This window comes from Pholcus phalangioides, unplaced genomic scaffold, assembly GCF_987345545.1.
Source record: "Pholcus phalangioides strain wild (caught in Gottingen) unplaced genomic scaffold, Ppha-v1.0 ptg000004l_1, whole genome shotgun sequence".
NCBI lineage: Eukaryota > Metazoa > Arthropoda > Arachnida > Araneae > Pholcidae > Pholcus > Pholcus phalangioides.
Window position 1 is genome coordinate 45,180,968 of NW_028301597.1, and position 17,370 is coordinate 45,198,337.

General features: G+C 42.5%; 2 protein-coding genes across 2 annotated transcripts; both read right to left on the bottom strand.

The window, feature by feature from the left end:
- Positions 1-6,394: 6,394 nt before the first annotated feature.
- On the bottom strand, positions 6,395-7,528 carry LOC149087683 (speckle-type POZ protein-like). The gene has a single exon (XM_089231856.1). The coding sequence runs from the start codon at positions 7,474-7,476 to the stop codon at positions 6,541-6,543; it is 936 nt and encodes a 311-aa protein (XP_089087982.1). The 5' UTR covers positions 7,477-7,528; the 3' UTR covers positions 6,395-6,540.
- Positions 7,529-12,952: 5,424 nt separating this feature from the next.
- LOC149087684 (protein maternal effect lethal 26-like) lies at positions 12,953-13,288 on the bottom strand. The gene has a single exon (XM_089231950.1). The coding sequence runs from the start codon at positions 13,286-13,288 to the stop codon at positions 12,953-12,955; it is 336 nt and encodes a 111-aa protein (XP_089088076.1).
- Between the last annotated feature and the right edge of the window lie 4,082 nt (positions 13,289-17,370).

Consider the following 17,370-nt stretch of genomic DNA (forward strand, 5'->3'; position numbering starts at 1 on the left):
TTAGTTATTCAAATTTATGAATTCAGGCAATATGAATGAATTAAATTACTACTTTTTCTGTCTACTACTTTTGATTGATTCTAGTGAGTGTGGACGTTTTCTTTCTTGAAAATCCTGGTACGATAGGCTGATAACTCTTTTCAAGCTCTTTATGATCACGGTCGATTACGTCCAAACACCAGCGGAATAAATTCAAACAAGTTCTCTGTGTTTTATTTCCTCTCTCACCATCATCCACCATTCATCTTTCACCATCGTGAAGATTTATAGTAACCCTATCTCTACGGAAGTTGCTCTTTCTATCTACACTCCTGTTATAATGATTTTTTTTCCCCACAAATACTATAATGTATCTTTCTACTGTACACGTAAGAGCGAAAGGGTAAGGGTGAAAAAAGAGCACTAAAAAGAACTCTTTTAGGGAACCATTCAAGTATTACGTAAGCAGATTTTCAGCCATTCTTGACCCCCCCCCCCTTCTGCCAGCAAAAGTCAGCAAAACACTGACGCCCCCCCCCCTCGATGCTGCCGTAATACTTGAATGACCCCTTATCTACTTTAGCAATCATACTTTTTCCTTTTAAAAAATTTGCTTACTTTCCCTGACCTTCCTTTTTATATCGTCGGGTACCAGAAAAGGCACAAGGTTACCAGATTTATCGCCAGTTCGTCGAATAGAAATAATCCGAATTTCTTACCAGAAGCTCGTTTGTGAAGTGGTTAATGAAGCAGTCAAGATTTGGCTGACAAGCAGCATTTTTGTCTCCTTTACAAAACTTTAGTAGCAAAACCAGAGAATTCCACATATTTCTCGCAAGTATAAAAATTCTAGTTTCACTGAAACCGCTTTTTTTCGACTATATTTCTCACGGCATTGTTAATGTGTTAGATCAGGTGAGTTCCATCGGAGAATTTCTCTCATATATATTTGTCTCAGTTACATAATCAAACCCAACGTATTTCGTCATCAAAGGATTTAGCTGCGTTATATCTTCAATTTGCGAGCCCATTTCCAGGATTAAAGTTAAACTCCAAGTCGAATTTTGCAGGTTGGAATTCCTGAAATCCACTTTTAAAAATCGCGTAAAGCGAGGAATACCTGTAAATATGGCGGCCGCTGCTACCAGACGCTCGCTACCTGATTCAAAAATACAAATATAAGTGCAAACGCCACAATAGGCAAAATGCCTAAGCTGAAAGAAGATGATCATAAAAAATATGGTTGTCACATAATCAAAATACAGCAACCGAAAATAAAAACATACATGTATCCCGAAAAAGAAAAAACTACTTTTTTTTACTATATAGGCCTATTATACGCCTATATATTTTACCTATATACACCGCCTATAAAAAAAAAAGAACATGGCTGTCTTCATAGGCGTACGCAGAATTTTCTCAATCGGTGGGGTTTGAATTTTTTTTCTTCTCGGGGGGGGGGGGGGGGGGGTTTACGTTTTTTCCTTGCAAAATAACACTATAATCTCGGCTTGGCCCTCCCCCCCCACCTTTGTGTACGCCAATGGTTGTTTTATTGTAAGCGTATGGATTCTTATTTATCTCTCGCTATGCTGTTTGTCGTGCAGTCGAATCCCATTTTAACGAATACCGTTACAGCAAAAATCTAGTTTTAACGAGCATTTTTCTAATATCCCACATAAGTTTACATAGGAACAATGCAAAAACCTGGAATTCCTTTATAACGAAATTTCGTTATAGCGACGGTATCCGGTCTCTTGGAGTTCGTCATAACGGCATTCGACTGTATTTCTTTTAAACGTGTCAAAAAAGAATTGATAAAAGAACGTGTCAGAAAAGAAAGTCTCAGGAGAGAGAGAGAGAGAGAGAGAGCCGGTTATGTCTGGAGGGGGGAGAGGGTAATACAAGGGCGTAGCGAGGGGGGGGACTTGGGGGTCTGGTCCCCCCCCCGAAATGTGAGAAAATGACCAAAAAAGTGAAAAAGATGGCCAAATCCATTGCTCTGTCACTTTGGTCCCCCCCCCCCCCGAACGAAATTTCTGGCTACGCCCCTGGGGTAATATGCATAAAATGCATAAATTAATACAGAATATACAGAAATGCATTAAGATGAAAAGTACCAGAAAACATAGGCTTAAAAAGTCTATGTCTTTGGCTCTCACCCCCCCCCCCCGAATAGCCAGTTAAGCTCCCCACTTCGAAATAAATTTCTGGCAACAGCCGCGGAAACCCGAGATGATTTCTCTTCAAGGGATGACCACACGTCCCATATTTTGCGGGACGAAATAAAATATTCCAATATCATTATTTTTTTTCATTCCAGAAGAAGGCCGCCCATTGGATCCCCCACCACAGACACTATGTAACCGTAGATCATGATGCATAAAAAACCGAAAAATGGCCAAAATGTGAAGGATATTATTTGATTGCATTGCGCTTTTTTTAGATTCGATTATAGCTATTGTGTTGTTGAGAAAGAAGGAGGAAATGAAATTCTTCTGTGCGATAGCTAGATAAAAAATAAAGAGAGATATGACCAGCCCCCACCGTTTAATGCGATCACATCGGGACTCGGTGGTTTCTGATAACAATAATCGAATGACTATATCCGAAAAAAAGTCCCGTTTTCATATATGGTGAACAACTCCGGTGTGTTAGCCGCACCAGTAAAAACAAGACCCAGAACACTCCGAAACTTGTATACGCCAAAAGTAACGTGTTGTAACGCGTGCAATTTAGTTGTTTGCTTCACCTCGGACTTTGTGCATACGTCCACTTTTTATACAGAGTTGAATCCCGTTATAACAAACTCCAAGAGACCGGAGAAATTCCTTCGTTAAAACGGAAGTTCGTTATTCAGGAATTCCAGGTTTTTGCACTGTTTCTATGTAAACTTATCTGGGGGAATTAGAAAAGTGTTTGTTAGAACGAGATTTTCGCTATAATGGTATTCGTTAAAACGAGATTTTCGCTATAATGGTATTCGTTAAAACGAGATTTTCACTATAATGGTATTCGTTAAAATGAGATTTTCGCTATAATGGTATTCGTTAAAACGAGATTCGACGGTATAAACTGAGTCATATTCACTGTTTATTATTACATATTGCTATTGTATACTGCATACCAATATAGGACACGATGTACACCGCGGAGGTACTGCAAGCGATATAGCATGCAATTCGACACGGATTGGTTAAAAACTTGAGTTTGAGTTTTGTTTTTTAACCAATCCGTGTCGAGTTGCATGCTGCGTAACTTACATTGCCTCGCCGCCAGTGTGCACGCCTGCCTAAAAATCAAGTCAATTTTACTAGAAGAATAATTGCTTTATTATGATTAAATAATAATTTAATCTTAACAAATAGGTTCGTTTTAATCCGACAGGTGGCAGCAGGGGTTAAAGTGAAAAGCTTATTTCGTTCAAGCAACTTTCATGCGCATTTCTGTTCCATGGAAAACTGACTACAATCCAAAGCTGCATTAACTTACAAGCGGCTTTGCTACAATCTGACCACTACGTTTGGCATGAAAAGACGTAATTTTTTCCGCTGAGCAGCCGAGCGTTAAGATTTGGTATTCAACCCCAAGTGGGACCCACGGTCAGCTTGACTAGTGGGTAAATATTTTTTCCTCTGAAGACGACACACGGTTTGTGTCGAAATGCATTAAGAGTTTTTGTATTTTTCGTATATTTGCCTTTATTAGTAAGGCGAATTATGCAGTTAAAACCTTTCTTTTGCGGACACCGGCGAGACAAAAAATATTCGTCAATAAAAGATGGTCGGCCGTTAATGAGGGGGTTTAACCGTTTAAAGGCCGAACTATGAACAAAATCACTTATTGTTTTGAAATTTGGAATTCTTTTACCATGCCTATACATAGGTTTGACGATGTTCAACATTGGCATTTGGGGAGAGGTGAAAGCGGAAACTAGTATCGCCTATTTCTCACAATTTTTTATTTCTGGATAACAGTTTATCACACGAAATTTTCTACTACAAATTCAAATTCGCAACTCATACCGATTTTTTTTTTACATAAAAAAAATGTGTGCAGAAAATGCAATTTTTGTTCTAATGTCCGTGGAGGAAAACATCTTTGATGAACCCGTTTATCACATTCAGTGTTTTTCGGCGAACCGCACCCGGTCCTTGCGTAGCGGACACAATGTAATGGCCATCAAATGGCCAGGCATCTCAGTTGACAACGTGGACCTGGATGAATAATTAACCCCTCCTTCGTTCGCAGAAGGTTGATTATGACTGCTCTTCGGAATTCCAAATAAGATCAGGTTCTCGCAACTCCAATGGATTCCGGAGCTGAGGTGTTGATCGAATTTGTGAGGGAGAATTTTTGTTATCCCATATGCAATAGGTGTTTTTCTTCTCCTCGGATTGCTCAAAATTGTCTTGCCCTCTATTGAAATGTTCACATGAGTGTTGCACTTTTACTTCCCTACATATTTTGAAGAACAAGCGGAAAAAAAGTAGGGAGTTCCTATAATACCTCATTTTTGTTGCAAAATAAATCTAGCATTCCAGCATTTCATATATATCAGTTGGAACTGTTGCCACTAGATAACTTTCAACAATAACATCTTCGTTCGTGATGTTCCCGTTTTCGTTAGCGAATAATTACAATCCCCTATTCTCTTAGTAACACAGGAAGCATTAGCACGCCGGTGATTAGTTACTGCGAGCCAAAAAAGAGAGGCGGAGTTTTGGGAGAAATTGAATTTCAAAGTTCATTAACGGAAAATGAAATCATTTTTTTTATTGAATCAGTAAATGATAGCTGAGTCCAGCTTCGCGAGCGTTGTTATTGTCTTTTCAATTCACGTGAACCGCAATTGATTAAATCAGAACCAAAACAATGGAAACATTATTTAGTAAATCGGTAAATGCAAAGATGGAAGGAGGAGAAAAAATTAACCGGGCCGCGGGCTTAGGTTGAGAACCACTGCTATAGACCATTCTTTTGATTGCTCACTGACATGGTTCCTCGCAGGTTCACTGTTCTGACGATCATTTACACGTCTGCACATTCTCTAGGTTCACATTCGGCACATTCTTATGGCCATTGATATGTTTTCACACTGTCTAGGTAACTCTTTTACTCACTCACGTGTTTGCAAACTCTCTAGGTCGATTTTTGGTCACTCACTTACCCAGTCCGTAGCTGTCTGGGCAAAGACGGATTTACCGAGAGTTGAAAAAATTTTGCTGCCCTTCTCCCACTCTACCAATTTTCATGGCCAATCATTCCTCAACTTTGCCGTCTTAGGGTATGGCCGCTAAGGCCCTCCTGTTAATACGCCACTGGAGGCGCTGTGTCCTAATCCTGTCGGTACTCTTCTGAAGATCGTACATCTTCTGATTCACTCTCTTCTGACATTTGTGATTCAGTGCTTTCCAAATTGCAAACTCACAGTGCATTATGTGTGATTACTAATAGTTTAGGTGAGGGGTGGCCAATATAGTGGCCCCTCGAGGGCATTTTGTGCGGCTCGTGATGAGACTGAAAAAACTATTAAATTTTTGGTATTAGTTCCGATTGACGAAATTGTGGTTATAATGTAGAGAAACAATTATTTTCGATTTGACAAAAACAATTTGTATTTTCAACACACAAACCCCAAAACCTCAGTGTTCCGGAAGTGAGGAGCCGGAAGCAGCCCGGTCTTTCTTACTACGTACCTTCCTAGGCTGTTCACTAGTTGTCTGTTATCCCACTATCAGCCTTAAGAGCTGGGCAGGTGGGGGGGGGGTAGAAACTTGAGCCCGGTCTGATAAGAAATTATAGCCTCAAGCTACAGCTATTTACGCAGTTTCTTTCTGTGCTGATTTCACTATCTATGAGAAAACACATAAATGCTCTTCTGCAAAAAATGAAGAGCTCAGTTAATAATTATTTGTAATTACTATATAATCAAATGAAGAGTTTAGTTAATAAGTAAATAAAACCCGTCAAAATGTTTGCGAACCGCGATATCATAGCAAGCAATCTTTTGGGCTTCGGCTTATACTCCGGAGTTCTCTCCCATTTTGTGTATCCGGAGTTTTGTTCCTGGTGCGGCCCGCTACTCTTCGTCTGACCATGACCATTGTATTGGCCCTCGAACAGAGATAAGTTGGCCACCCCTGGTTTAGATAGTTGGAAACGATTTAATTTTAATAAATATAAATTTGGTCACACGAAATCTCCACATAAGCACCTCAAAAAATATTTGAAAATTTAAATTACATGAAAACCTTACGCGTGTTAGCGCATTTTAAGGGCAGCGATTCAGCTTCTAAAACCAAAAATAGAATAACAATCGATGTATCACATGCCAGATACAAAATGGCTGTTGGCTATTGTAATTAGAGTTTCAATAACAAAAAAAAAGAAAAAGAATCATTTGAATATTTAATACTTCGCTCATTTTCAAGTCTTATTATGCTATTACATGAATATACTCTTGGTACTCACGGGACATTGTGGACCATTTGAATATATGTACTGTAATTCTTCACACAAAAAAAATTGCAAAACAATTCCGCATGAAATAGCAAAAATTCATTCGGCGTTTGCTTTAGCCATCATCAGCTCGCGAAAAAGATCGGGCTTCACCATCAGCGGCTCGTACTGTCCGGCTCTCTTGAAATCCGCCAAGTTCTCCCATATGAAATCGATGGCCCGTTTCTTGACCTCGCCAGCGGAATGGACGTCCGCGTACAACAAAACGTCCATCGCATTCGACGTGTTTATCTCCGACGATAAGTGTTTCTCACATGCATCCTTCAAGTCGAGTATTTGATACTTATCGGCGGCTTTCAACAGACTCATGGCGGATGGTCGAAATTCGGGGCATTTGAAAGTGTAGAGGAAATCGATCATGGTCTTTATTGTCTGGTAATCGAAATCGGTGATCTCGATCCGGTTTTCTATACTTTCCCGGAGACCAGATTTGAACATGGCATCAAAATAGGACGACCTCCAGCACAGAACGTATTTATGGCATTTGATTTCTGCACCATCCACTACTATGGTCACATCGTGGAAGTCACCATTCTGCAGAAAGGAAAAGAAGTCCTTCGTATTTTTGTCCAATGCGTTTCGTTGAAGATCTGGAGGAACTGGCGTACGAAGCACTTCATCGAACCTCACACGAACTTTGGTGGGGTTTTTTAGGTAATTAGGATTCGATGACATTTTACACAATTCAGAAATGAGTTTTGAACTAGAAAATACAAACTTGCTCGATATCGAAAAAGTTGTATTAACACGACCTTCCCCTATAAAAAGAGTGAATTTCACCGAAAAGCTTAAGGTTTTGTTGTCTATTGACGCCAAACAAAGTCGTATAAGCGGGAAAATATTTCGTTTCTCCACTTCCACGTACCAATAATGCCCGGTTGTTTCATCGTAAAACTTATCGCTCCTGTATTTCAGTTCACCTCTAACCTTACCTAAATGCAAATTCGTCCACGTAAATATTATTCCGTCGTCCATAATCGCGGGAAAAGTTTCGGAAAGTTACAATATATTTGCTTCGTCTTCTTTTCTTAAGATGCCTATTGCTTATGAGCTTTATCAGTTATACGTATCAGCAGAGGAAAGAACGATAAATGTCAGGTTTATCACTAAATATACAGGATATCTCCCAAATTGTTTTCAAAGCGGACATCTTTGCAACCGTTGACTAACGTATACTTTCAATCGCAAAGAGCGATTTTCATGACACGCGGTTACTCAAAATGTGTTCAATTTCCTAAGGGGGGGGGGGGGGGTCGTCATATGCAGAAAAAAATTGAAAAATTAATTTTAAAAAAAAAATGCTGGGTGCTAAAACGTCCAGTTAGTGAAATGTAAACACGGCTCTGAGAATTCATTTACAAAATATTGCATATTTTCAAATGCAAAATTAACGGAGATACACTGGTGAAATAAATTAAGAGAATTTGCATTTTTTATCGAATTTCATGGAAAGAACTGAACTGAATGTAAAACCACTGCTTCTAGACAAAAATGCAAATCTTGTACGTCAAATACGTAAGCGTACACGTGTGTGTAGGCGGAGCCAGTAGAGAAACAGGCTTTATAAGCGCGCGTAAGTTAAGACGCATTTCGTTCGCTAGCAAACCTCGGCGAAAGTCTTGGTGTTATTTTGCAGCAATCGGTTAATTCCAAATTGTAACAGTAAAAATGAGTAACCACCAACGTTTAGATGATGGAATGAGGTGGCGAATTGTGGGGAGGCTAGAAGCAGGCCAATCTCAAGTCCAGATTTGTAGAGAGTTCAATTTAACGCCCAGCGTCGTGTGTGACTTATGGAAACAGTTCCAGGATACCGGATCCATCGAGAGAAAGCCTGGGCAAGGTCCTCCAAGGCAGAGAAGGTCGCCATTTGTCGATTATAGCGAGGCGTAACTGGAGTGCTACAGCTTCTCATGACTTGTATGCAGCCACAGGAACCCGTGTATCAAGGGTGACTGTTTCCAAAAGACTTCATGAGAGACGGTTGTTTGCAAGAAGACCTGCTGTTTGCGTCCTGCTCGCATCTACGGACAGGAGAATCTGTTTATCATGGTGCAGAGAGCATAGAGATTGGAGTATGGATCAATAGGCGACCGTTCTCTTCACTGATGAGTCCCGGTGCAGCCTAAGCACCGATTCTCGCCGTACGTTCATATGGAGAGAACCAGGGACCCACTACCTACCCTCCAATGTCCGCGAAATCAACCATTATGGCGGAGGAGGTTTAATGGTCTGGGCAGGCATCATGTTGGATGGCCGCACACCTGTCCATGTCTTTGAAAGAGGCACTGTGACTGGTGTGAGGTATAGGGATGAGGTCTTGGAGCCCTATGTTCGCCTTTTCAGGGGTGCGGTTGGCCCTGAGTTCATTTTAATGGACGATAACGCGAGGCCACATAGAGCTCTTCTGCTCGACGATTTTCTAGAGAGTGAGGATATTCGCCGGATGGATTGGCCAGACAGATCTCCAGACCTTAACCCTATAGAGAATGTCTGGGACGCTCTGGGGAGGGCAATTGCAACTCGCAACCCCCCTCCGGGAACCATCCAGGGAATGAAAACATCGTTGCTGAACGAGTGGGACCAATTGCCACAGGAAATGATAAACTGCCTTATTTCAAGTATGAAATCACGCTGCGAGACCTATATATCTGTAAGAGGGGACCATACCCCCTATTAACCCATGTATTAACCCATTTTTTTTGTTTATTCTGCAACCGCTGTTTCATACCTTCCGACTCCAACGAGTGTTACGCACGATCATGCGTGTGTATTACACACAATTACTGAATGGTTATTTGTTTTGTATTGTATCAATTTATGTACATATCAAATTTCATTAAAATCGACCAAGTTTGCAAATTCTCTCAATTTCTTACACCAGTGTATATTCGACTTTGAAGGACTATTTGGACGCCGATGGTTGAGGGTGTGGTTCACAAATTGCGGAACGTAAATTTAATTCAATGTTGTAAAGATTCTGTAATGGTCGAAAAATGTAATTGTAATATTTGTTGTGAATAATTTGAAAATAAAGTGGTTGTTGTCATTCAATTTGTGAACAGTCACTAAACTGTTTCTTCCTACTTCAATAGTTAGCTAAAGATACGTAGAATCTAATGACACCAAGCTCACTATACTCTAAACGCGAACGTATTTTATTTTCTTTGGTCAATTGACCAAATGAGTGTCCAAGTGAGTTATTGAATGATCGGCATATGAGTGACCGAATGAGTGACGATATGATTGTTATCCAAGTTGAGTGAATGACCGTATGAGTGACTAAGGGAGTTACTGAGTGATTGATCGTATGAGTGACCAAGGGAGTTACTGAGTCATTGACCGTATGAGTGTCCAGTCCAAGTGAGTTATTGAATGATCGACATATAAGTGACCAAGTGATCGACCGTATAAGCGACCAAATGAGTGACGATATGATTGTCCAAGTTGAGTCATTGACAGTGTGAGTGACCAAGGGAGTTACTGAGTCATTGACCGTATGAGTGACTTGTAAAAGTTTCCGACTAGTGAGTGATTGACCGTATGATTGGCCATATGAGCGACCAGGTGAGGGTCGGTATCCATGTCCAATAGAGTGACCAAGTGAATGATAGCATGAGTGACCGAACTAGTGGCCAAGCGAGTGACCGTATGAGTGACCAAGCGAGTGACCGTATGGGCGAATGCATGGCTGAGTGAATGACCAAGTGGGTGACGGTATGATTGATAATGGGATTGATGAGAAAATGTATGTGAGCAAGTAACACCGCAACTTTCACACGCAATCGCTCGCTAACTTTCCCGACCGTTCATTTGCTCACTCATTTACTCAAAATGTACTTCTTTCCTTAATTACTCTATGGGAGTTCTTTTTTGAAGAAACTTCAGGACAGTCCGGCAAAACACGTCGATTTCTCCTGCTTTTTTTCTTTTTGTTTACCTCAGGAGAAACAGGGCGACAACTTTCCCATTAGAAGTTAGAAAAGGGGAGGAATCAAAAAAGTTAATTTTTTTCATTTGAATAACTATAACTGTACAACTGCTTGGGGTCATTCAAGTATTACGTCAGCACCGAGAGGGGGGAGGGTGGTTTCGGATTTGCTGACTGTTCATGACAAGGAGGGGGGGGGGGTTTGAAGGTTGTTTACGTCATCAACCACCACTTTTTGAAGATATGAAATATTCTAAGCCGCTGACGTAATTTTGCTGACTGGGGGGGGGGGGGAGGAGTGTCAGTGCTTTGCTGACAGGGGGGAGGGAAAGGGGTCAAAAATGGCTGAAAATCTGCTTACATAACACTTGAATGGCCCCTTGCAACAGGAATGGCGTATAAAAAGGAGTAATTGTATATAAATATATTCATTCTGTGACGAGATTTTTAATTGGCCGGCAGAATATCGTTATATCGCGATTTCGCTGCATTAAAGACGTTATTTTATGTTGTGTGCAAATTTTTGCCGAATACTCACCTGACATTTACACAAGGGGCGAAATGTACTTACGTTGTGAAATGAAATATCCGGGACTGAATGGCCAACTCCCGTGGTCACTCACTTGACCACTCATACGGTCATTCACTCGAGATGACTCATATTATAATTTACTTGGTCACTCACTTTGTATCAATGACCGCAGGAGTAACAAGGTGAGTGTGATACCTTCGCTCATACAGTCAGGGCGTAATAGCCCAAGTCATTTGATCACTTGTAGGGTCTCTCAATTGGTCAATCACTGGGTCACTCGTATGGTCAGGGGCAAAATTTCCGGGCGCCAAATGTACCGGGGACGAAACGTGCTAGGGCCGAGAGGTCGGGGGCAATGTTTCCCCGAACCGCCGGATTACTACTACTACTTAACCGTATATGCACCTCGTACACATTTCCTACGGAATTTCTATTTAATTGGTACATGCCGGAATGTGCGTGTATGTGTTGTGAACCTAACGTGATATTTGTTTCTGTGTGATGCTTGTGCTGCCATCAATTTGTGAGGGGGGGGGGCATCCTTGAGAATTACTGCTTTACAGCATGTAGCTTCAACCTATTTATTTCAATATTGCCTTGCCAACACAATCTGTAGCAGAAGGCCTCGGCGCGAAGCTGGTGACGTCACTGAAGAAGATCATCTCACCTATAGCGATAGCGATTGGATATAGCAGGCCGACGTATGCGCCATTTTTACCCTTTTTCATATAGCGTATCCAATGGCTATAGGTGAGATGACCGTCTTCAGTGACGTCACGAGCTACCTTCAGCTATAGATGGTGTTAGCCTTGCCCGATGCTAACGTCCAATTTCGTGCTCACGAGCAAATGACTCCGCCAATCCATCAACTCAGTCCACATCGCATTCATTCAAAAATCATCATTACTCAGACCTTGGAAGCAGGCCCGTCATTGGGGGGGGGGGGGGGGGGGGCCGGCAACGGCCCTTGCTTTTGAAAATACCCTAAAAATGGTATGTATATATATTCAAATATATACATACTTTGAGTATATGTGCTTTGCCCCCCCCCCCCCCCCCGGAAAAAGTTGAAATGACGGCCCTGTGTTTGGAAGTATGCACGAGTCACCATATGGGTGCCCATCTTCAAATGATAGTCGTAGACGGTGCTCATTAGTTCGAAGCAAAGGCTACATTAGATGATAAGGCTTCAAAGAGTTTACGTTGCGGGGGGGGGGGGGGGGGGTTTGCATTTCCCACCACACACAAATTTTCAAAGCCCCGAAGTTGGTTGCTCTTTCTATTTTAGCCACAGCCCACACACATGCCCCTCCACCTCTCCTTCGTCCATTTCTGTCTAGGAGAGGGGGTGGCGGGCTAAAAATTAATATTTTCCCAGGGCCCGAACCTAGGGTATTGCATTGTTAAAGCAGTTACATTCTGGTGCCCCATTGTAATGTTCAAAGAGAGGTTAATGGGTGAATTTTGCACTCCCTCCTAGTTACATTACTGAAATTTGACCCGATACATATGAGAATTAATCGCTGGCTAGAAACTAATATATTTCTAGATCCACGATGATTTTCAAGCTAAACACTTTACCCAGGGCCGTAACTTGGATTTTTGCTGCCCGGGGCAAATACTATTTTTCTGCCCCCCACAACGATACCAATACGATAATTTCGTAATGGTATTTTTTCTCACCTAAAACTGCCGCCCCTATTTTTCCGCCCGGGGCCCTGCTTTACCATGTGTGAAGTTATTAAAATTCAAATTTTTAGAAGAGACTTTAAATATTGAGAAACCACACACACAATAACTGGACAAAATACCAAACTAATGCAATGTAAATTATATTACTGTACTTTGTCATACATTGCCCTAGAATACACAGAATAATACCGAATGAACTTCTACTTTAGAAACGGGATCAGTGGAAAATAATGTCCTGATACAATTCTTTCCGTCCATCCAAATTGTTCTTGTACCGCACGACCCCGGGATTCCCGTCACTTGGGAGGCGATTCGGCAATTCCCTTAGCCATAAGCAAGTCTCGGAGCAGGTCGGGCCTAGACATCAGAGGCTCGTACTGCGCCTTGTCCCTGAAATGGTCGGAGTTCTGCAGTATGTACTCCATGGCCCGTTTCTTGACCATTTCCACGGAATGGACGTCCGCGTGAAGCAGGATGTCCATGGCGTTCGCCACGTTGATCTCCGACATCAGGAACTCCCCGCAGATGTCTTTCAGGTCGGGCACTTGGTACTTGTCGGCGGCCTTCAGGAGGTTCATCCCGGACTCTATCGTCAGCTCGGGGCACTCGAAAGTGTACAGGAAGTTTATCATGGCGCCGACGGTGTCGTGATCGAAGTCGGTCACCTCGATCCGGTTCTCCCCGCTCTCGATTTGAACATGGCGTCGAAGTACGACGACCTCCACGACAGCACGCTCTTGTGGCACTTGATCTCCCGGCCTCCGGCCACGTCGCTGAAATTGTCGCTTTGGAGGAACGTCAGCAAGCGTAAGTTCCGCTTGTCCTTGGTGAGGAGTTCCGCGCCGGAAGACGCCTTGTCGTGGCCGCAGCACACCTCGCCCGGCTTGAAAGGCGTGTAAATCGGCACGCCGAACTCGACGCGCACCTTGACCTCGCCGTCGATGGTGCCGAAATGCGCCGGGATTATATACGATTCGGAAACCAGCTTGGAACTCGAGAAAGTGGAGGACCCGGAAATCTTCCCCAGGACGCGCCTGTGCTTCTTCACGTGCAGGACGTACTTCATCAACAGGTACATGCTCAGCGGCTCCGACGGCACCAAGCACAGCCTGATGGCCGTCTCATTTCCGCATTTCTCCAGCTCCACGTACCATGTGTGTCTGGTAGCCGGTTCGTGGAACTTGACGCTGGTGCATCTCGGTGCTCTCGAGTCACGCTTCGGCAAGCTGGTCCACTCCAGAACGACTTGTCTTCTTGGCATAGTCACAAAACTACGGATGTAGTAAGGATGGATGTTCGCAACAAAGATGGCGTCTCCTAGGCCTTTTGGTAAGTTTCCTTCCCCGAACGACGTTGCACGGAACTAAAAAGCACGAAGCCGTTGCACGTATTCCGATGAGAAAAGTTTCGAGATGACACCGACTATAAAAGTCGTCTTTAGTATCAGGAATGTTTACGTTTCGCGAATAAATACGAATCAACACGAAAACACCACGCACTGAAACGCGGCTTCTTCACTCCGTCCACTATAACACTGTTGCCAGATCCTTAAAAAAAAAATTTCCAACCGAAATCCACCACAAAAGTAGCCGAAAAATAACCAAAAAAAAAAAAAAATATTTTTTATCTTGTGCCGCCATCTATGATGGAGCGCGTCAACTACAGTTTCACGGTAATCCATTTAATCTAAAGTAGGATGACCATACGTCCCGTATTTACCGGGATAGTCCCATTTTTTTCTGTTTCCCGAGTTTTTAGCGAAAGTGTCCCGTTTTTTACACGAAGAGCTAGCTTACTTGAATTTTTATTCTTTATTGCAGTCAAAGAATGAAATTATTTTCCCACTCATAAATTATATCATGATAATTACAATTATAAATAAGAATATATTAATCTCTCACATTTGTCTTGGTGAACGTTTTTATTTCGTGGAATTCATTTAAATCCACTGCAACTTGGACACACGTGCTTTATTTCTTCGCCATTTTGGTTTATACGTAATTTCTCCATTATTTGGCAACTTTGTTTACTTTTGGCAATAATTGACGATGTCCCGTATTTGGAATCCCAATTTCCCACATTTCATTCGAGGAAATATGGTCAGCCTAATCTAAAGGTAATTCTTTGAGTTGGGGAAGATAATTTCAAACGTTGATTTGAAAACAATAAAACCCGAATTGGCTTCGTTGAAAACACGAGAAAAACCGGGACATTTTTGTAAAAAAAAGGTCGGGACAGCCAAAAGAAACCGGGACTGTCCTGGCAAATACGGGACGTATGGTCACTAGAGGTATGGTTATTATTGATGATTTGGTTATTATTTACATTCCCGATGTTGATTTGATTCATTTCCAATTTTAAAGAAATTTATTTCTCCTCCGATTTCCCCTTGGAACATTAAGGAGGTAACAAACCGTTGTAAAGACTTCAACTTTTAACGCGAAGAGTATTTGTCTCCGTGCATTGTTGAAAAAATACGCAAACTGATCCGAACCTTGGGAGCTGAAGTGATAGAAGGCCTCCGCAATCTGCTTGTGACGTCAGTAAGTAGTCCATTTTGCCTCAGAATATTCAGGGAAAAAAATTCCCTGCTTCGTACCAGTACAGACCAGACCAGAATGGAATTTTGAGCCGATTCCCATACCGTACCAGTGTTATCGTATTGAGGAAAAGAAATGATCGGGCTCAGAATTGGCGATTTCTATGCCCCATATCCAATCACTATGCTGTATTTGTGAGCCAATCAGGAAGACTCAACGCCAAAATAAGAAGAAACAAAATGGGATGCTATGTTTCAAAATGTGGGAAACTTGCTAGGTAGTGTGAATGAAGTTTATGGCAAACAGTCCAAAGACCTTCTATCTCTAGAAGGTGCTGAGCGCACACACCTGCTTTTTTTTTATTTCAGCTCCTATTGTTGACGAAGTAAATCATTGTTGAAGCTAAGAAACCGTTAAATTGTTTCTTGTTTTACTATTTCGGTCATTTGAGGAGTTCTGACGAAGACTTTCTTTCAAACCAAGCACAAATCAGGTCTATCGCCATCTATAGGCAATTCACTACCACCAAGTGAGCTGTCTCGGGCGTAAGTGTGTGTATACCTAACAGTCTGAGTGCGTGTCTAGGGTTGAGTCTGATTTTTCTGTGCTGCCACCCCGGGCCGTAACGAGCCATTCCTGTGCTGCCACCCCGGGCCGTAACGAGCCATTCCTGTGCAAGCATTTGCATTTAGGCCTCTTCTGGCCCATTTTTGGGCCCAGAATTCTGCTCCATTCCCCCCCCCCTTCCAAGTGGGCCATGCGAGGGTGCGCCTGCCTAGTTACAACACTGCTGCCATCTGTATTTCAGAAGCGAATTACATTTGTACCGTTTGTTGGTCTGTTGATCTCTATGTAGCGAGACCTTTCAAACGGGAGATCGGGCTCGAATTTGGGAACCACAAGAAAACCGACTTTGATGATTGTCTTTGATTTGTTGTATGTGCGCAATTCGTCAGGAATTATTCCCATGAACCCATCAGTTTCCAGAACTCTGACCCCCGACACCGATGTCCCGAGCAATGGCACTTCTGAAACCTAACGAATGTGCATCAGTAGCGATGATGCGGTTCGAGTTTCTGGCCCTGGGCTAGTTCTTTCTAGGCTGTTATTCTTTTTCCCCCAACCCCCCTATTTCATTATTTCTTCCTCATGCCAAAATTAGCAGATTTGGTGCAGAATTAGCAACCAATTGCAATTTGGTTACTTCCTCTTAACCGAACACATGCACCATTTCGCACACATTTCACCGAAGAATTTTTTACGAATCGGTACACGTCGGAACGTGTTGCGTGAGTTTATGCATCCGCATGGCCTTGACATATGTAAGCTGTCGGCCTTTTGCTTGTTTCTTGCACTTGGTACTGCTGCCAACTGTGTTCCATATTTTGAACTGAATGCTATGGTGATGAACTGAATTATGGTAAATGCTTAAATTTTCATGTTATGTCGTGAAGAGGGTGACTGCCTGGTCTCTGCGGAGAGACTTTTATAAATGGGAGACTCACATTCGCACATCGAATTCGGAAAACCACAGAAAACCAACTTCATCCGGCCACCACTTTCTTTCCTTAAAACCGAGCACAACTCAGGTCTATCACCATGTACGAGTGATTTACTACCTAGTGAGTTGTGCCGGAAGTGTCACTGTGTGTGTGTGTGTGTGTGCCTAACATTCTGAGTGCGTATGTAGTGTTGTGTTTTGATTTCTCAGTGCCGCCATCTATATTTCCGAAGTGAAGTGAGTGATATGTTATGATTGAATTATGTTACTGATGTTTGTAGGTCTGCTGCTCTCTGCGGCGAGACTTTTCAAAGTGGGGATATTATCGGCTCGCATTCGCGCCTCAAAGTTAGGAACCACAGAAAACAAACTTCAGCCGACCACCCACGGTGGGGGTTTGAGTACGTCACTATGACCATCACAGCGGCCACCACTGTGCCACCAACGGCGTTTGAACCTGGATCCTCGCGATGGGAAGTCCAGCAGATCGTGAGGATACAGATTCGAACCTCGTTGCCGGCTCAGTCGTCGTCGGCTCAAGTTAGTTTTCTGCAGTTTTCCAACTTCAAGGAGCGAATGCGAGTCGGCCTTCCATTTGAAAGGGGGAAAAAAAGTCTCTCTCCGCAGAGAGCAGGCAGACCTTCAACACGACACTCACATAGCATGAAAATTA

What these genes read in the sequence shown, in the direction of transcription:
- LOC149087683 (XM_089231856.1), bottom strand. Translation starts at nt 7,476, where the DNA reads ATGGACGACGGAATAATATTTACGTGGACGAATTTGCATTTAGGTAAG.
- LOC149087684 (XM_089231950.1), bottom strand. Translation starts at nt 13,288, where the DNA reads ATGATAAACTTCCTGTACACTTTCGAGTGCCCCGAGCTGACGATAGAG.